Source organism: Elephas maximus, chromosome X, assembly GCF_024166365.1.
Source record: "Elephas maximus indicus isolate mEleMax1 chromosome X, mEleMax1 primary haplotype, whole genome shotgun sequence".
Lineage (NCBI taxonomy): Eukaryota > Metazoa > Chordata > Mammalia > Proboscidea > Elephantidae > Elephas > Elephas maximus.
In genome coordinates this window covers 137,779,138-137,800,617 of record NC_064846.1, presented here as the reverse complement: position 1 = coordinate 137,800,617, position 21,480 = coordinate 137,779,138, and the positions used below count along the sequence as shown (strand labels likewise).

At 37.6% G+C, this 21,480-nt stretch overlaps 1 protein-coding gene across 1 annotated transcript in view; it reads left to right on the top strand.

Annotated features, from left to right (window-relative positions):
* LANCL3 (LanC like family member 3) overlaps positions 1 to 21,480 on the top strand; it is a 137,864-nt gene extending 116,384 nt beyond the window's left edge. Inside the window, exons 4-5 of the mRNA XM_049871332.1 lie at positions 5,347 to 5,554; positions 16,994 to 21,480. Of these exons, the coding sequence (XP_049727289.1) occupies positions 5,347 to 5,554; positions 16,994 to 17,153 (368 nt within the window). The 3' untranslated portion in view covers positions 17,154 to 21,480. The remainder of the gene's footprint in view (positions 1 to 5,346; positions 5,555 to 16,993) is intronic.

The window sequence follows — 21,480 nt, the reverse complement described above, 5'->3', positions numbered from 1 at the left end:
GAGATTGAAGAGGTAATAATAAAAAACAAAATTACCAAAAAAAAAAAAAATTAGCCTTGGCCCAGATGGCTTCACTGGAGAATTCTACCAAACATTCAAAGAAGAGCTCATACCAGTACTACTAAAACTATTTCAGAACATGGAAAAGGAAGGAATACTCTTGAATTCATTCTATGAAACCATCATAACCCTGATACCAAAACCAGGTAAAGACACCACAAAAAAAGAAAATTATAGACCAATATCCCTCATGAACATAGGTGCAAAAAATTCAGCATCATACCAAAAAATAATACATCACAACCAAGTGGGATTCATACCAGGTATGCAAGGAATGCTCAACATTAGAAAATCAATGAACATAATCCACACCATAAATAGAAGAAAAGAAAAGAATCACATGATCATCTCAATCGATGTAGAAAAGGCATTTAATAAAGTTCATCACCCATTCTTGATAAAAACTCTCAATAAAATAGGAATGGAAGGGAAACTCCTCAATGTAATAAAGAGCATCTGTACAAAACCAATGGTCAACATAATTCCCAATGGAGAGAGGCTGAAAGCACTCCTCCTGAGAATGGGAACAAGACAAGGATGCCCTTTATCACCACTCCTGTTTAACATTGTCTTAGAAGTCCTAGCTAGAGCAGTAAGGCAGGAAAAAGAAATCAAGAGCATCCAAATTGGAAAGGAAGAAGTAAAACTATCCCTATTCACAGGTGATATAATACTATACATAGAGAACCCCAAAGATTCCACAAGAAAACTACTGGAACTAATAGATTCGGCAGAGTAGTAGGATTACAAGATCAACATACAAAAATCAGTTGGATTCCTATACACCAACAAAAAGATCTTCAAAAAGGAAATCAGGAAAACAATACCATTTATAATAGCCCCTAAAAAGACAAAATACTTAGGAATAAATCTAATTAGGGATGTAAAAGACCTACACAAAGAAAACAATAAAATATTATTGCAAGAAACTAAGAGACCTACATAAATGGAAAAACATACCACGCTTATAGATAGGAAGACTCAACACTGTGAAAATGTCAATCCTACCCAAAGCAATCTACAGATATAACGCAATCCCAATCCAATGTCAACAGCATTATTTAATGAGATGGAAAAACTAATCACCAACCTTATATTGAAAGGAAATAGGCCCTGGATAAGCAAAGTATTACTGAAGAAAAAGAACAAGGTAGGAGGCCTCACACTTCCTGGTCTCAGAACCTACTATACAGTTACGGTCATCAAAACAGCCTGGTACTGGTACGACAACAGACATATAGACCAATGGAACAGAATTGAGAATCCAGATGTAAATCTATCTATCTATGGTCAGCTGATTTTTGACAAAGGACCAAAGTCCATTAAATGGGGAAAAGAGAGCCTTTTTAACAAATGGTGCTGGCAAAACTGGATGTCCATCTGTTAAAAAAAAATAAAGCAGAACCCATACCTCACACCATACACAAAAATTAACTCAAAATGGATCAAAGAAATACCTAAAAATAAAAACTAAAATGATAAAGATCATGGAAGAAAAAATAGGGACAATACTAGGGGCATAAATACAATACAAACCATAACTAACAATGTACAAACACCAGAAGATAAATTAGATAACTAGGAGCTCCTAAAAATTAAACACTCATACTCATCAAAAGACTGCACTAAAAGAGTAAAAAAGGACCTACAGACTGGGAAAAAATTTTTTTGACAGTGACATATCCAACAAAGACCTAATCTCTAAAATCTGTGGAATACTTCAACACCTCAACAACAAAAAGACAACCCAAGTAAAAAATGGACAAAAGATATGAAAAGACACTTTGCCAAAGAAAACATCCAGGTGTCTAACAGACACATGAGGAAATGCTCAAGATCATTAGCTATTAGAGAAGTGCAAATCAGAACTACAATGAGATACAATCTCACCCTGACATTACTGGTACTAATAATAAAAAAAAAACAGAAAGTAAAAAATGTCAGAGAGGTTGCGGGGAGATTGGAACTCTTATGCACTGCTGGTGGGAATGTAAAATGGTGCAACCAAAATGAAAACTATATGGCATCTCCTTAAAAAGCTAGAAATAGAAATACCATATGATCCAGCTATCCCAAGAACACATCCTAGAGAAATAACAGCCCTCACACGAATAGACACAGGCACACCCATCTTCATTGCAGCATTATTCGTGACAGCAAAAAGATGGAAACAACCCAAGTGCCCATCAATAGATGAACGGATAAATTATGGTACATACACACAACGAAATACTAGGCAACGATAAAAAACAATGATGAATCTGCAAAACATCCCACAACATAGATGAATCTAGAGGGCATTATGCTGAGTGAAATAAAACAATCACAAAAGGATTTATATTATATTTATATTATAAAAACCCAAGAAAAGGTTTACACACAGAACAAAAAAAGATGGTTATGAAGTAGGAGAGGGGTCGGAGGGGAAATCACTGACTAAATAGTAGACAAGTGAACTTTGGTCAAGGGAAAGGCAACTCACAATATAGGGGAAGTCAGCACAACTTCACCAAGGCAAAGTCATAGAAGCTTGCTAGGCACATCCGAACACCTTGAGGGACCAAGTTACTGGGGCTGAGGGCTGGGGAGCTTGGTCTTGAGGGACATCTAGGTCAATTGGCATAACATAGTTCATAAGAAAATGTTCTACATCGTACTTTGGTGAGTAGAGTCTGGGGCCTTAAAAGCTTATGAGCAGCCAGCTAAGATACATCTATTGGTCCCATCATGTTTGGAGCAAAGAAGAGTGAAGAAAACCAAAGACACAAGGAAAATATTAGTCCAAAGGACTAATGGACTGCATGAACCACAGCCTCTACCAGCCTGAGCCGAAAAGAACTAAATGGTGCCGTGCTACCACCACTGACTGCTCTGACATGGACCACAATAGAGGGTCCTAGACAGAGCAGGAGAAAAACGTAGAATGAAATTCAAATTTAAAATAAAAGGATAGGCTTATTGGTCTGACAGAGACTGGAGGAATCCCCCAGGACTATGGCCCCTGGGCACCATGCTAACTCAGAACTGAAGCCACTCCTGAAGTCCACCTTTCAACCAAAGATTAGACAGGCCTATAAAACAGACGATAACACACATGAGGAACATGCTTCTTAGTTCAATCAGGTATAGGAGACCAAATGGACAACACCAGCCCAAGAGCAAAGACAAGAAGGCAGGTATACCTGTTGCTGTCAAGCTGATTCCAACTCATAGTGACTCTATAGGACAGAGTAGAACTGCCCCATAGGGTTTCCAAGGAGTGGTTGGTGAATTCAAACTGCTGGTCTTTTGGTTAGCAGCTGCTGTCTTAACCAATGTGTCACCAGGGATGTAAAGAAGGCAAGAAGGGACAGGAAAACTGGAGGAATGTACACAAAGAACACAGGGGGAAAAGGAAGGGGGAGAGTGCTGACATATTTGGGGAATTGCAACTAATGTCACAAAACAATTTGTGTATAAATTTTTGAATGAAAAACTAATTTGTGCTGTAAACCTTTCCTAAAACACAATTAAAAAAAAAAAAAGAATTCAAGGTGGCAACAGCCGAGTAGGGCCCGGTGTGGGCCCTTCTGATGGCAAGGCCCTATGGAACTGCACAGGTCACATACCCATGAGCCCTGCCCTGCCCAGGGCTGTGCATCCAATTGATGAACTCTTTCAAATGAATGGATGCAGTGGAAGAGTGAAAGTGTAAATAAATCAGTTCAGTTCTTTTTAACTCATCCTTTAGTTTGTGGGAGATATTTTGTTCCTAAAATTAAAGGAGGAAATGCTATAGGTAAAGGTAGTGGTTGACTGGAATCCATTGGCTCAGGAAAGAGCCTGTTGTTAATGTGTATATTAATCATAGGGAGTGGTGAAGGATAGACTTTAAAAGGATAAGATCATGACTCTCAAATATTTATTTATTTAAATGAACACATGTCAATTATTTTCTTTAACTCAATAATTAATGAGGGAACCAGAAAGGTGTTATAACCAGTTCAAAGGTGAATCCAATGAGCATGCTTATGTATACACCATTAGGAATGCTGAGGAGTCCCTGGGTGGTATATATGGTGAAGTGCTTGGCTACTAACTAAAAGATTGGTGGTTTGAGTCCACCCTGAGGCACCTCAGAAGAAAGGCCTGGTGATCTACTTCTGAAAGGTCACAACCTTCAAAACCCTATAGAGCAGTTATATTCTGAAACACATGGGGTTGCTATGAGTCAGAATCAACTCCACCATGGCAACTGGTTAGGAAAAGCTGAAATGAATTTGCCTAATAGATGCAGAACTGGCTGCTTCTACAGAAACAAAAGGAGCCAATCCAACCTCTGCCAGATGGGATGTGTATTCCTATTTACAGGAATTATTTCTATGACAATCAGTTTTCTATAAAGCAATTTCTATTCCTACAGAATTGTAAAATAGCCTAGTCAAAGACAATGACAGGCAGAGATAACTCAAATGGATGAGCAAGTCAGGACACCCATGAAATTTCAGGCTTTTCCAATTTTTACTCACAAGAGAAAGGCTATGCAGGAGAGCAAGTGATCTTAAGTTAATAACCTCTTCCCTGAATATGAGCACCTGGAACTTGTGGAAAATTGTTTCTATTAATAGCTATAGCTTCTCTTGTTTCCGTTCCTGGCTTTGCAATTGATATTACCTTTGTTGACGGGTTTTGATGGAAAATTTCTTTCCTTGGAATAGTCAAGTTGGGAAGGACTTCACAGCTAGAGTAGGAGTCTTGGCAAGGTCGTTTGGGAGCCTTGTTGTTCTTGGAAGGACTCCCAGTTTTGCTCTTAAGAAAAGGTAGATAGTTACAAGTACTTAAACATTATGAATTCTGAAACTCTGTGGGGGAATGGGCAAGCTATATAAACATTCAGCCATTCCAAAGGGCCAGACATGCATATTACTTACCAGAGTATGCCTCATTAAATATTAACCCATTTGTAAATTATGGATTTTGTCAATTTATGTACTCAATTTAAATATTGCTCTTTCTCCAGGGGCCAACCCCATGATACAATTAAAATAACTACCTAAAACTGAGTCTCGCAGGGAAAATATAGGACTCCCTTTTAGAATATTCTATCCCCTTGCTGTTCAAAGTGTGGTCCCTGGAAGGGTGCTTTTTTAGAACTGCAGAATCTCAGGCCCCAGCTCAGACCTACTGGATCAGAATCTCCATTTTCCCAATACTCCAGGTGATTGGTAAGTATTTTACAGTGTGAGAAGTTCTACTTTACAGTATTAAGTCCTGTAAGTCACCTCTAATGTCCTTATATTTTCACAGGAATTGCCTATCTGTTTGCCAAAGCTTATCTGGTCTCCAAAAAACCACAGTACCTGGACACGTGTATCCGGTGTGGAGAACTCACATGGCAGAAGGGCCTGCTAAAGAAGGGGCCAGGGATTTGCCATGGTGTAGCTGGCAGTGCCTATGTCTTCCTGCTGCTATACCGGCTCACAGGAAACTCTAAGTACATCTACCGAGCCCAAAGGTCAGCTGCTTTTCACATGTTTTGCTAATTTTAATCTAATTAATTTTGTTCCATTGGGAATACATTCACATGGTTCAAAAATGCAAAAAAGGAATATATCAACTATTCCCTGTAGGCATTTAGTTCACCTGGGGGTAATCAGCCTTACCAGTTTCTTGGATAGCTTTCCAGAGACAGTCTGTGTATATACAAATAGGTGTACATACACTTGTCCCTCTTTTTATTCAAGTGGTAGCACCTTGCTATCTTAGGGATCACCCTAACTCAGTACATAAAAGACTGCTTCAGTCATTTTTATTGTTGCGTAGTATTCTACTGTATGAATAAACCATAATTAAACCAGTCCCATATTGAGGGGTGTTTGGATTATTTCCAATATTTTGTAATAACAAATAATACTATGATGAATAACTTTATATATGTATAAAATTATACATATATGTGTATATATATAATTTTACACATGTACACATGTCTCTGAGAGATAAATTCCTAAAAATGGAATTGCTGGGCCAAGGGTATATATATTTGTAATTTTGATTGATAGGGCCAAATTGCCCTCTGTAGTTTATTCCCTGGAAACCTGATGAAAATGGAACATCAACTGTGTACCAGACAACATTGCTTTTGGTGGAAATAAACGCTGGTTTGTAAATTGAGTAACCTGAACTGGAGGGACTATAAATGAACTAAAAATAACTCAATAACTTAATAACCCCATGGGATGCACAGTTGGGAGCTTCCCTGAATGCACAGTGGCATGAGACTGGCATTCGATTTGAGGGAACTTGGAAGCTATGTTCATAGGTTGTCACAAGAGATATTGGTTTTCTACGTGGCACTTAGGCCTTCTAAGCCAGGGGCCCTCTCACACACAAACCGTGTGGTCTTGTTCCCGTGCATCTGAGCAATCACTTGGGGCCCAACCCCAGAAAAAAAAAATAGCCACTGAGCTGTTGTGAAGAGTTCCACTGAAGGGAAAAAGAAAACTCATTGCCATCGAGTAAATTCCAACTCATAGCTACTCTACAGGACAGGGTAGAACTGCCCCCATAGGGTTTCAAAGGCCGTAAATCTCTGCAGAAACAGACTGCCATATCTTTATCCTGCCTGAAGGAATACACCTGATAATTATCTAATTGGTTGTATGACCTTGAACAAGTTACTCAACTTGTTCTGTGCCTCAATGTCCTCATCTGTAAAATGTGAAAAATAATGCGTACCTCATAGGGGTATTGTGTAGTTTAAATGAGTTAAATATATGCAGATTACTTAGAAAAACACCTGGCATGTAATAACTACAATGTAAGTATTTGTTATTACTAAAAATTTTAGTTGTATCATTACAACATTTTTCTAAGTATAAATGTAGGTTCATATATATATTATACGTATGTGTTCTATATGTGTATTTTAATAGGCTCCTGCTATAAAAAAAAATTTTTTTAATATATACTTTGTGCAGGTTATAATTTTAAAAGACCAATTTTTAAAGGGCATCCTTCCTTTTTAGTTTGTATAGATCATTTTTAATGGCTATAGAGTTATTCACTATGAATGTACCATCATGAATTTAACCAATCTCTAATTAATGGGCATTTGGTATATGTATGCTTTTCACTAATACAAATAAAACTTCCCCAAAATATCTAAAATATTCAATACATTCATTCTGTGCCTAGTCAATAAAACAGAGGTAAATATCTGTCATGGACTGAATTGTGTCCCCCCAAAATATGTGTATCAATTTGGCTAGGCCATGATTCCCAGTATTGTGTGATTGTCCACCATTTTGTCATCTGATGTGATTTTTCTATGTATTATAAATCCTGTCTCTATGATGTTAATGAGATGGAATTAGTGGCAGATAGGTTGATGAGGCAGGACTCAATCTACAAGATTAGGTTGTGTCTTAAGCTGATCTCTTTTGAGATATAAAAGAGAGAAGGGAGCAGAGAGACATGGGAACCTTATACCACCAAGAATGAGAGCTAATAGAATAGCGCATCCTTTGGACCTGGGGTCCCTGGGCTGAGAAGGTCCTCAACCAGGGAAGATTGATGACAAAGGACCTTCCTCCAGAGCCAACAGAGAAAGAGAGAGCCTTCCCCTGGAGTTAGCACCCTGAATTCAGACTCCTAGCCTACTAAACTGTGAGAGAATAAATTTCTGTTGGTTAAAGCCATCCACTTGTGAAACTTCTGTTACGGTAGCATTAGATGACTAAGACATCTTTCTGGTATTCTCTGCTTTCAGCCATGCTCTATCTGATATCGGCAATGGTATCACTCGTTCCACGTCCTTTTCTGAATCTGGCTTGAATTTTTGGCAATTCCCTGTCAGTGTACTGCTGTAATCACTTTTGAATGGTCTTCGGCGAAATTTTCCTTGTGTGTGATATTAATAATATCTTTTGAAAATTCTGCATTTTGAAGCATCACCTTTCTCTGGAATGGGTATAAATATGGGTCTCTTCCAGTCTTCCTTCAGTGCCATCAGTTCTTGATCATATGTTACTTCCTGAGATGGTTGGACGTCGACCAATTCTTTTTGGAAGAGTGACTCAGTGTATTTCTTCCATCTTCTTTTTATGCTTCCTGTGTCGTTTAATGTTTTCCCCGTAGAATCCTTCAGTATTGCAACTTGAGATTTGAATTTTTTCTTCAGTTCTTTCAGCTTCATAAATGCCAAGCATGTTCTTGCCTTTCGGTTTTCTATCTCCAGGTCTTTGCACGTTTCATTTTAATACTTTGTCTTCTAGAGCTGCTCTTTGAAATCTTCTGTTCAGCTCTCTTTATCATTTCTTTCTTTCACTTTAGCTACTCTAAGTTCAAAAGCAACTTTCAGAGTCTCTTTTGACATCAATTTTGGTCTTTCTTTCCTGTCTTTTTAATGACCCCTTGCTTTATTCATGTATGATATCCTTGATGGCCTTCCGCAGCTCATCTGGTCTTCCGTCATTAGTGTTCAATGCATCAAATCTACTGTTGAGGTGGTCTCTAAATTCAAGTGGGATATTCTCAAGGTCGTACTCTGACTCTCCTGGACTTGTTCTAATTTTCTTCAAGTTTCAGTTTGAACTTGCATGCGAATAATTGATGGTCTGTTTAGCTGTCAGCCCCTGGCCTTGTTCTGATTGATGTTATTGAGCTTTTCCATCATCTCTTTCCACAGATGTAGTCGGTTTGATTCCTGTGTATTCCATCTGGTAAGGCCCACGTGTATGGTTGCTGTTCATGTGCATGAAAAAAGGCATTTGCAATAAAGAAGTCATTGGTCTTGCAAAATTCTATCATGCGATCTCTGATGTCATCTCTATTACCAAGGCCATATTTTCCAACTACCAATCCTTCTTCTTTGTTTCTAGCTTTCACATTCCAGTTACCAAAAATTATCAGTGCATCTTGATTGCATGTTTGATCAATTTCAAACTGCAGAAGTTGGTAAAAACTTCAGTTTCTTCATCTTTGACCTTAGTGGTTGGTGCGTAAATTTGAATAATAGTCGTATGAACTGGTCTTCCTTTTAGGTGTATGGATATTATCCTATTACTGACAGTGTTGCACTTCAGGATAGATCTTGAAATGTCCCTTTTGATAATGAATGCAACACCATTCATCTTCAATTTGTCATTCCTGGCATATTATGCCATATGATTGTCTGATTCAAAATGGCCAATTCCAGTCCATTTCAGCTCACTAATGCCTAGGATATTGATGTTTATGTGTTGCATTTCATTTTTGATGACTTCCAATTTTCCTAAATTCATACTTTGTACATTTCATGTTCTGGTTGTTAATGGATGTTTGTAGCTGTTTCTTTTCATTTTGAGTTCTGCCACATCAGCAAATGTAGGTCCCGAAAGCTTGACTTCATCCATATCATTAAGGTTGACTCCACTTTGAGGTGGCAGCTCTTCCCCAGTCGTATTTTGAGTGCCTTCCAACCTGAGGGGCTCATCTTCCATCATTATATCAGACAATGTTCCACTGCTATTCATAAGGTTTTCATTGGCCAATTTTTTTTTTCAGAAATAGACTGACAGGTCCTTCTTCATAATCTGTCTTAGTCTGGAAGCTCTGCTGAAACCTGTCCACCGAGGGTGACCCTGCTGGTATTTGAAATACCAGTGGCAAAGCTCCCAATATCATAGCAACACACAATCCCCCACAGTACGACAAACTGACAGACACGTGGTGGATTAGGTTATGTTTATTATGTTAATGAGGCAGGATTAGGATGTATCTTGAGTTAATCTCTTTTGAAATATAAAAGTGATTAAACAAGCGAGGGAGAGGGAGAGAAGCAGAGACAGTGGAAGAAACATGCCAAGCCACATGAAGATGGCTCAGGAGCAGAAACTCAGAAGAGACAAGGACTTTCCTCCAGAGCTGACAGACAGAAAAAGACTTCCTCTAGAGCCAGCACACTGAATTCAGACTTCTAGCCTCCTAAACTGTGAGAAAAAGAATTTGTTTGTTAAAGCCATCCACTTGTGGTATTTCTGTTATAGCAGCACTAGATAACTAAGACAGTACTTTTTATTATTTTATTTTAACATTTAACTCTTTAATTCATCCGGAATTTACTTTCATTAATAGTTCCAGGCAGGGATCTACCTTTTTTTAAATGAAAAACAAAATTTTACAATGGCATTTACTGACCACTGTCCCTAGTAATTAAAAATTCCAGCTTTATCATAAACTCAATTTATGTAAATTTGTGGCTTTGTTTCTGAGCTTCCTTCTGTTCCATTTATCCAGTTCTATATCATTATTCATTTATTTCTAATTTTTCTTAGGTATTCTCTTTCATCTATTCTTCCAGTTGAATTTTAGAATCAATTTGTCAAATAAAAAAAAATCCTAAGGAAATTTGATTGGTATTCCATTGATTATGGGTTACTTCAGTGATAAATAATATATTTAAGATATTGTGATTTTTGTCCATGAACATGGTACACTTTTCCATTTATTTATGTCTAAAATTGACATTTGGTAAAGTTTTGATCTTATGAAGAAAGTCTTATATGTTTCTTGTTAATTTTATTCCTAGTTGTTTTATGTTTCCAGATTTATTGTGAATGGAATCTTTTACTCCTTTGTATTTTCAAGGTTTTTATCACTGGTATTTATGAAAGATTTTAAATATAAGGATCCCCGTGGCACAGTGATTAATTGTTTGGCTTCTAACCAAAAGGCTGGCAGTTTGAATCAGCAGCTGCTCCTTGAAAATCCTATGGGGCAGTTCTACTCTGTTCTATACAGTCGCTATGAGTTGGAATTGACTCGATGGCAACAGGTACACACACACACATATATAACTGCAGTATATCAATTCTAAGATGCACTTTTTCATATAAACCAGCATTGTATCTTACATATTAGTTTTGATAAGTATCATAATGATATATTTGGCCACCTTACTGAACTCCTTTAAGGTTTCTATTAGTTTTTATTAGATTCCATTGGGTTTTTTAGATACACATACATGTTATCTGAACATACTTATAGTTTTGTTATTTTTTTTCTCCTATGTATACTTCCTTTTATTCACCATGGACTGGAATACCCATAACAATGTTGAATAATAAAAGAAATAGTCAATATCCTTGCCTTTTACCTGATTTTACTAGGAGTGCTTCTACATTTCATCATGATCTTTTAAACTGGCTTCTGATAATCTATATCATGTTAGATCATGACACCCCTCTGTTCCAAATCCATTGGAATGGCTTCCCATATGACTCAGAGTAAAGGCCAAAGTCTGGACTATGAACAACAGGCTCTACATGATCTAGCCTCCCATTACATATCTGATCTCATCCCCTACTCTTCTTTCTCCTGATTGTTTCCACCACTGTGGGTTTCTTGGGATCCCATTAAGATGCCAGGCACACCCTTCTTCAAGGCCTGCGAAGTCACTGTTCCACCCACCTGTATCCTATGTTTAGGAATCCTGTTCACTTGCTGGCTACCTAACCTATTTAGGTGGGAACCTGACCCTTCAGTTTCTGTATGTAGCAAAAGAAAGTCATTTTGGGTCTCATCTAGGGTAATGGGATTTTACTTTGGGATAAATTTCATCAGGATTACTTATGTCTTGTAAAAGTTTATTAAAAAGGGACAGAACAACCTTCCTTTTTCTGCAAGGTGTATCCTAGCTTACAAAGTTTTGGTTATAAGATTCTGGGGCATGAGGCTTTCAGACAGCTGAAATTTCACTTACAGTTAGAAGAATGAAAATGCACAGTTGATATCTGAATATTGTTTGGCCATTGCACTTAATTGCTTAGGGACTGAAATTTCCACTTCATTATAATTCAAAAGTTAAAATAGGGCATGGCCCAAAGAGAAGAGGCTTCCCTAATTTTGGCAGCTTCTGAAACAGTAATGTCAACAATATATACCTCCCTGGAATAAACATTGCTTGATCATCATGTATTACTCTTTTAACAGACATTTGGAATTCATAGCTGTAGACAAATATTTGATACCTTTTTAAATTTCTTCTATGACTACTCAGTTATTCAGGTTTTCTACCACTTCTTCCATTAATTTTGGTAGTGAATATATTTCTATAAAAGACTCTAGTTCATATGGATTTTCAAATTTTTGACATAAAGCTCTAATAGTATTGTTCTATAAAGAATTGGCTCTTGATTATGTTTTGCTTTTATTTTGTTTTTCTCTTTTGCTTCCTAATTTATTATTTTCTGCCTTTATTTTTACTTTTCACTGTTACTTTATTTTGTTATTTTCTATTGTTGGTAAAAACGGTTAACTAGAATATCTTCCGTTTTTCTTTTATTATTATCATAGTCATCATCATCGTCAGTATGATTATTAACAAAAAGTTATGTATCTGTTAATTTCTGAGTTCAGTTTTGACTATAACCAATCAAGTTTTGATATGTAATGTTCTCAGTATCTTTTAGTTTTTTAAACTTCTGTAATTGCCATTCTGATTTCCATTTTGAGGAGAATTTTTTAGAAAAGTGTATTTATTGGTTTGGTTTTTGCACTATTGGGTAGATTTTTGAAACAATCATTTTTACTTTTTGGATCAACACCATTTTTCAGAAACAATAACACAGTGCAGGTCAGAAAGCAATAAAACTGCTACTCTCATCCACTTCCAGTACTGTTGTAAATTGCTACATATCATTTAGAAATTCTTTTGAAAAGCACATAATATTTTTAATATTATTTTAGGTGAAAAAATTCAGAATACCAAATGGTACATGCACTATAAATGCAATGTAATAAATAAATCAAAGTTTAGGGACAAAAAGTCAGAAGAAGAAAGAACAAAATTAACTGTGAGTTTCTTTTAAAGTCTGGTGGTTTTCTCTGCTTCACAAATATTCTACTACAATATGCTTATGTGAAAAAATAATATTTACCATTTACCGAATGCTTTTTTATATGCTCAGAGCTTAATCCACCAGGCGCTTCTTGGAAACTCTATCGGGGAGTTCTACTCTCTCCTATAGGGTGCTATGAGTTGGAATCGACTCGTTGGCAGTGGGTTTTTTTTTTTTCTTTCAGAGCTTAATATATGGTACCTTTAATCTTTATAGGTAGTCCTATGCAATTCTGCAATTGCCCACCAGCTGCTCCTTGGGAACCCTATGAAGCAGTCTGCTCTGTCCTATAGGGTCATTTTGAGTTGAAATCGTCTCTGTGGCAACAGGTTTTGATTTGGTATAGTAAGATTAAAAAAATTACCAAAGGCCATAACCCAACCCAATCCAACCCATTGCTGTCGAGTTGATTCTGACTCATAGCGACCCAATAGGACAGAGTAGAATGGCTCCCATAGGGTTTTCAAGAAGCGGCTGGTAGATCGAACTGCCGACCTTTTGGTTAGCAGCCGATCTCTTAACCACTGCCCCACCAGGATTCCACCAAAGGCTGTATACCAGGAAATTACCAGAGTTGAGTATCTCAAATTCAAAGCCATTCTTCTTTCTACTACATTACACGACCACCCGTTGCTGTTGAGTCGATTCGGGCTCGTAGTGACCCTATAGGACAGAATAGATTGCCCCATAGGGTTTCCAGGGAGCAGCTGGTGGATTTGAACTGCCGACCTTTTGATTAGCAGCTGGTCTTTTAACCACTGCTCCATGAGAACTCCTCTACTACACCAGGGGTTCTTTTTTTTTTTAATTGTGCTTTAAGTGAAAGTTTACAAATCAAGACAGTCTCTCATACAAAAATCTGTATACACCTTGCTATATACTTCTAATTGCTTTCCCGCTAATGAGACAGCACACTCCTTCCCTCCACTCTCTATTTTCGTGGCCATTCGGCCAGCTTCTGACCCCTTCAGCCCTCTCATCTCCCTTCCAGACGAGAGATGCCAACATAGTCTCATGTGTCTACTTGATCCAAAAAGCTCACTCTTCACCAGTATCATTTTCTATCCCATAGTCCAGTCCAATCCCTGTCTGAAGAGTTGCCTTTGGAAATGGTTCCTGTCTTGGGCTAACAGAAAGTCTGGGGACCGTGACCTCCGGGGTCCTTCTAGTCTCAGTCAGACCATTAAGTCTGGTCTTTTTACGAGAATTTGGGGTCTGTATCCCCCTACTCTCCTGCTCCCTCAGGGGTTCTCTGTTGTGTTCCCTGTCAAGACAGTCATCAGTTGTAGCCAGGCACCATCTAGTTCTTCTGGTCTCAGGCTGATGTAGTCTCTACACCAGGGATTCTTAATCTAGGGTACCTGAACTTGCTTGAAAAAAAAAAAAGATTACATTGTTTTTCCATTAACATCAAACTAAAATGGGGCATTTCCTTCCATTATGAATGTAGATAACAAGCCACGATAGTATTAACAGTAGCTGTGACTCTGTCACCAATAAAAGTGACAGATATTCTCATGTCACATTACTGTTGTTGCAGGTATTGTGAAGTATATTCCACTCCCACCACTACTTAGAAATGCTACTGGTTATTGAACCCACTACTAGATTTTGCTATTTAATGTGTTAATAAAGACTACATATATTGCTATATTACTAGTTCTTTTTTTTTTAATTTTTGGCAACCGCTTAATATGGAGTTCTGGTGGTGCAGTGGTTAAGAACTCGTCTGCTAACAGAAAGATCGGCAGTTAGAATCCACCAGCCACTCCTTGAAAACCCTATGGGGCAGTTCTAATCCATCCTATAGGGTTGCTATGAGTTGAAAGGACTCAAAGGCAATGGGTTATTGTTGTTGTTGCTGGTTTTTGTGCTTTAATATAATCAGTTTCCTTTGGGATCCTTTGCATATTATTTTATGCATTGGAAACCTTTATTCTGAGAAGGGATCCAGACTGCTAAGTGATCTATAACACCAAAAAGTTTGACTTCCTGAAGCTATACCATGATGCTGCCTTCATTTTACAATTACAAATTTTGAATTAATTCTTAAGATGAATCATTATTCTACTGTTTAAATTTTAAAATTGTAGCATATTCAGGAAAACAGTTGATTGAAAATTCTACCAAACAGAATTGCAGTATGTTTCCTGCTGATTTATTTTAAGCTGCCTTCAAGTAATTCCAAGAGCTCTAAAAAAGATCAAATAAGTAATTACTCTTCATAGGACCCCCTGTGTAGTAGCAATACTCTAAATTTATGGCCGGATCAGCGCCCAGGCTTTACCAAGCTGTGAGCTCTAGCCTCTGAATTGGTGATTATTTTCGTCGTTGATGGGAACATGTGGAGCAAGTCAGTAAAGAGATGACATAGGTGACAGCACTTTAAAAACTGTAAACTACTATAAAATGTTACTCATTATAAATAATCTGAGTAGGAGTTGTGGCAAACATAGAGTAAGTACAAAACGTTTTTCCAGTGATTTAAAATTTTTTTTTATTGTGCTTTAGGTGAAAATTTACAGAGCTAATTAGTTTCCCATTTGATAGTTTGTACAGAAAGTGTTCCATGACATTGGTTGCATTCCCCACAATGTGTCAGCACTCTCCTTATTTCCACTCTGGATTCCCCATTTCGTCTGGATTTTTTACCCCTTCCTGCCCTCTGATCTTTGCTTTTGGGCAAATGCTGTCATTTTGATCTTGTAAAATTGATTGTTCTAAGGGTCACGTTCTTCTCGGTTGTTATTATTTACTTAATGGCCCTGTCTATTGTTTGGCTGAAAGGTGGCCTCCAGGAATAGCTTCAGTTTCAGATCAGAAGGGTGTCTTAGGGCCATATTCTTGAGGTTTCCTCCAGTCTCTGTCAGACCAGTAAGTATAGTCTTTTTTGTGAATTTGATTTTTTGTTCCACATTTTTCTCCCGCTCTGTCTGGGACCCTCTGTTGTGATTCCAGTCAGAGTGATCAATAGTGGTAGCTGGGTACCATATAGTTCTTCTGGTCTCGAGGTCATGTAGGCGGTGGTTCATGTGGTCCATTAGTCCTTTGGACTAGCTGCTTCCCTGAGTCTTTGGTTTTCTTCCCTCTCCTTTTCTCTGGATGGGAAGAGACCTATAGTTGTATCTTAGATTGCTGCTCACAATCTTTTAAGACCCCAGATGCTACTCACCAAAGTAGGATGCAGAACATTGTCTTTATGAACTATGTTGTGCCAATTGACATGATGTCCTCTGAGTCTACGGTTCTTTGACTTTGAGCCTAGGAAAGTCATTCCACGAGGAGCTTGGTTATTTCTAAGAAATTTCCCCAACTGTGCCCTTTGTGTGTGCTCTATTGTCTATATCAATATAAACATGGTGCCTACAATTATGTATGTAGAAATATCCACAACCAATTAGTTATCTGTCACACCTCCCCACACCTCTTTAACGTACCTGTCTACCTATGTATCTATTTGTGGATTATTATTTGTTAATACTATAGTGATTTATTTTGAGGTGAATTGTCCTATCTTATAGCTAAATTAGTATTTGATGTCATGATTATAAAACGTTGCTTGTCTTTTCCTATTCGTCCTATCCCTTTGTTTGGCCCAAACCACAGATTCTACAAAATTTGCCCATTTATTTTCAATCTCTGCTCTCTGTCACATATAAATGAAATCTACTTCAGAAATAATATACCCATAGAGACACAGCATATTTACTTTTTTATATATCAGCTTGCTTCTATTCAAGATAAATAGAAGTATGGTTGTTTATCTGTCATTTTTACTTTTAATTATTGGAGGACAGGAGGAATAAAATATTCAAGCAATGTCCAACTGCTTTGCTTTGCAAACTCTGAAACTAGTTGGATTTGCTTGCCAACATAATTTGTTGAGAAACATAGAGAATTATATAACTAATCCTCTTTTGTTAATAGAGAAAAAGACTTTCTTAAAATAGTTATATAATTCTGAAAAGAAAATAATGCTGAAACTTAGCAGAAAAGCAGAAGAAGCAACCCAAGGCCAATCATATGAAAACACTCATGTTAAAACTGTACATATTTTCTTCTTGCTCTCTTAGGTTTGCTGAATTCTTGTTTACCGAGGAATTCAAGGCCGGTTCGAGAGTCCTTGAAAGTATTTACAGCTTGTATGAAGGCTTCTCCGGGACGGTGTGCTTTCTGATTGATCTGCTGCAGCCTAATCAGGCTGAATTCCCACTCTTCAGTGTGTTTGTTTAGAATGCTCCACCTTCCACTGTGGCTCTGCAGAAGGCCCCTGAGATTTCCTGAGCCTACCCCGAGGCAGTTTCCACATAAGCCACATTCAATGGGATCACAGCCATGAGCCTTAACATTGCTGCCAGGAGGAAGGGAGCAGGCAGGTGGTGGCAACTTGTTACCAGACTTGAGAAAGCATGATCTGAGAACCTGAAAGATAAAGACAACACCACTTTTCTGAAGACCATAGAAATTTAACGTTTCAGGGAATGAATGTGAAACCACAGGTCAGAGGAAAAAGGGAAAAAGAACTGATCTGTTTTTCAGTTACGATAAAAAAACAAAACAAATCTGAAATGTGGACTGTGGCAATAAAATGCCAATCCCTTTGCAGTTGGAGAGAGAATATGACCATTTATGGGTGCCCTCCACCCCTAAATTCAGAAACAAAAGTAAATTGAAAACTAAAAAGCGATTGCCCAACTAAAAACTGCCAGGAGGGATGAAGTGTCAGGTTGCTGAAGGAAGTAAAAAGAAACTCTTGGTTGTCCTAAACAGTTACTTATGGAAATTCATGGTTTTTACTGATTCATGGAGATATTTGCATATGAATATCTATTTTTCATCATTATCCTGAGCACTTTGAAGAAATTCTAACTTGGTTTAAACCCTGCAATTGAAAGTTTCCTTAGGCCTTAGACCATCTCTTTTCCTGGTTCCTTTTTCTTTCATACAGCTCAATCAGAATAGTAAAATTCATAAAGTAGCAAATACTGTAGAAAATGTTGTTGAGTGTTTTTCTCAATTTGAAGTATGAGCTGTGCATTGTCTATTGTTAGTCGTTTTTAAATTGCCTTTATGTATGAAGTCCCTATGAAGCTATTTACTGAACTATAAACATGCTCTTGGTAAAAGTCACTCATCTCAAAGATCGGGGTAACCACTACAAAGGCCTCTCGTTTTTGTCTTTGATGGAATACTGTGACCCCTGGGACAGGCAGAGAAAGGGACTGGTGTTTGTGGAAAGAATATTGCTCAATTTTATACTATTAGATTGAGACAAGTGAGCTCCCTGGCTGATCACCTTACCTTACAAGACACAGGGTCCACTGGAAATTGACTACAACACCCATTGAGCCAAGTTGTCACATCAAATTCAACTCTGCTGTAAACATATGGAAGCTGTAAAACTGCTTCAAGTAAACAGTGGTTTGCAGAACACTCTAGGAGCATCCATCACTTCGATACTCAGAACATAACTTCATCCCTTTCCTAGTATTCAGGCACTGGCAATTTCATATATCAGAATGAGATAGATAATAGATATAAATGTATCCCCATGTAAAACCATGCATTTATTCTTTAGTTCAGTGGTTCCTAACTCAAACCATAGATGGACTTTGGAATGACTTGGGAAATACTATGTTGCCTGGAAATGTCTTTGTGTGTGTGTTGGTGTGGGTATGTATGAGCACATACTCATTTTTTCTGGGAAGAAGATCTTCTAGCATTCATCAAATTCTCAAAGAATTCCATGACCCAGGGAAGGTAAGAACTACCTTTGCATACTTTATGAATGTATGTTCGCATTCATCAGAAAAACCAGGACAAAATGATTTTGAAAAGCACACACCTTTTCAGATTATTGTTCCCTTTCCGTTTTCATATACTCAGACATAAACATATAAAATTGGCCTCAATCATTTATTTTCGAGAATATTCCATTTGGGGCAACAGTACATAAATAGCAGCTTTCAGATAACTCCCAAAATTGGATTTCAGAAGTTCTTTCATGAATAGTCAAATGCCCTCTTAGAAAGTCTTTAAGTGAAATGCCTTCTACAAAGTAGTCTCCTGTTGAAATGCTGGTGATACCTGCTTTTCACCATCTAGTTTCAAATTCATCTCGTTTGATCCCTGTAAAATGAAGATAGTAACCAGACAATATACAGAGCTTTATGGAACACATGCTTTTTTTTTTTTTATCATCCAACAACCATTTGAGGTATGTTAGGTAAATGGTCCAAAGTTTCACAGCTATTAAGGAGCAGAACTAAGATTTAAACTCAGTGTTTCACTTTCCAAGTATATCTATTTAGTATTCTAAACTAGAATCTGATGATACAGTAATAAACCAGGAAACCAGATACCTTCTGTTTCTGTTTCCTGATCCTTCCATCATTTACCCTTGATATTTACACCCTAAAGCACCAGGAAGGAGCCCTAGTGGTAAAAAAAAAAGTGGTACAAATGGTTAAATGCTCAGCTGCTAACTGAAACGTTGGCTTCTGAACCTACTCAGTTGCTCCATTGGAGAAAGACCTGGGGATCTGCTTCTGTAAAGATTACAGCCAAAGAAACCCTATGGAGCAGTTCTACTCTGTCACATGGAGCCGCTATGAGTTGAAATTGACTAACGACACCTAACGACGACAATAACAACAAAGCAAAAGGAAATGATAATACAGCTCTCATCATATCACAGTTTCATTTCTAGGAACTGCAGAAAGACTGAATCTCCTTCCTGATCACCCACCCTTTTAAGTTCTAGTTGGGTGACCATGATGTTGTGCTGAATATTGTGAAAATGCAGCCCTTTTTTGCGTCAAATCCAAGCGAAGACCATGTTTGAGTGTTGTTGTTATGAAATGACACCTCAATAAATTATAAACAAAAATAAGCTTGTTTAACTCTGAAACATGTTGAAAGTTTTCATCTTCCTAAAAGAGTAAGATTATAGGTGGGGCAAGATCCTCTTCCGTATTGTTTTCCCAAGAAGGGGGGACAAAAAAAACCCTTAAGTTTTACTATAGAAAATCATGGCATGTCACTTCTTATTTAATTAACCAACTTATTCCCTTCTATGTAGTAACATTCATTTTTGAATAGTACTTCAGCTTATTGCCTCTTAAAGGCCTTGGGGGGCATTTTCACCACCACTAGTATAACCTTGGGTTTCCTGGGAGGTACAAATGGTTAATGTGCTTAGCTTCTAACCAAAAGGTTGGAGCTTCTAACCAAAAAGTTGGAGGGTCCTATGAGTCCACCCAGAGGCACCTAGGAAGAAAGTCCTGGCAATCTACTTCCAAAAAATAAGCCATTGAAAATCCTATTGAGCACAGTTCTACTCTGGCACACATGGGGTCGCCATGAGTCAGAGTTGACTCCTTCATGGCAACGGGTTAGTGTAACTTTAATATTGTTTACTATATGTGCCACAATCAATTATAAAACCTGAAGGAAAGTTGAAGGGTTTGAGACTACATTCAGAGTCTCTCAATAATGGGGAGATTGCATTATATTTTGAGAGCAGGGAGTTTTGTAAATCATTAGAACTCTATACAATTTTGTTTCATTAATGTAATTACATACTTCTCTTCTACACTCCCCTCCCCAAAGTTACACACCTATATTTTGCCCAGTCGTGATTGCAAGCAGCAGTTTTTGCTTTGTAGTTGTTCCATTTGTAACCTGATAACTGAAGAAAAGAGAGGTTTGACAGCATCTCTTCCTCTGTGTTTCTTCAGGTAATTGACTACACTATTAAGATAATAGTATTCACTTAAGAATTTGTTTCTCTTGAGAAACAAATAACAAATAGAACCGTTTCTTGGCCTATGCTAAATTGGAACTCTTCCACTGACAACTTATTTTTTTTAACTTTCTTTAGCATGCTAAGATTTTAATCAAGTTGGTATTCAGATTGTTTCGATTTTTGTAGAGAGCAAATCTTGGTAAATTTTTTTTGAACACTTTATTGTACTTTAGGTGAAAAAAAAAGTTTACAGAAAAATTAGTTTCCCATTCAATAATTTATACACAAATTGTTTTGTGACATTGATTGCGATCCTCACAATGTGTCCCCCTTGCCATCCTCACATCCAAGGAGCACTCTGGCTGTACTTCTTCCAAGACAGAATTATTAGTTTTTCTAGCAGTCCACGGTATATTCAATATTTTTCACCAACATATGTTGTTGGGTACCATCAGGTCGGTTCCAACTCATAGCGACCCTATGTACAATAGAATGAAACACTGCCCTGTTCTTCACCATCCTCACAATCGTCGTTATGCTTGAGCCCATTGTTGCAGCCACTGTGTCAATCCATCTCATTGAAGGTCTTCCTCTTTTTTGCTGACCCTGTACTTTACCAAGCATGATGTCCTTCTCCAGGGACTGGTCCCTCCTGCTACCATGTCCAAGGTATGTGAGACATAGTCCTGCCATCCTTGCTTCTAAGGAGCACTTAGGTTGTACTTCTTCCAAGACAGACTTGTCTGTTCTTTTGTTAGTTCATGGTATATTCAATATTCTTCTCCAACATCACAATTCAAAGGCATCAATTCT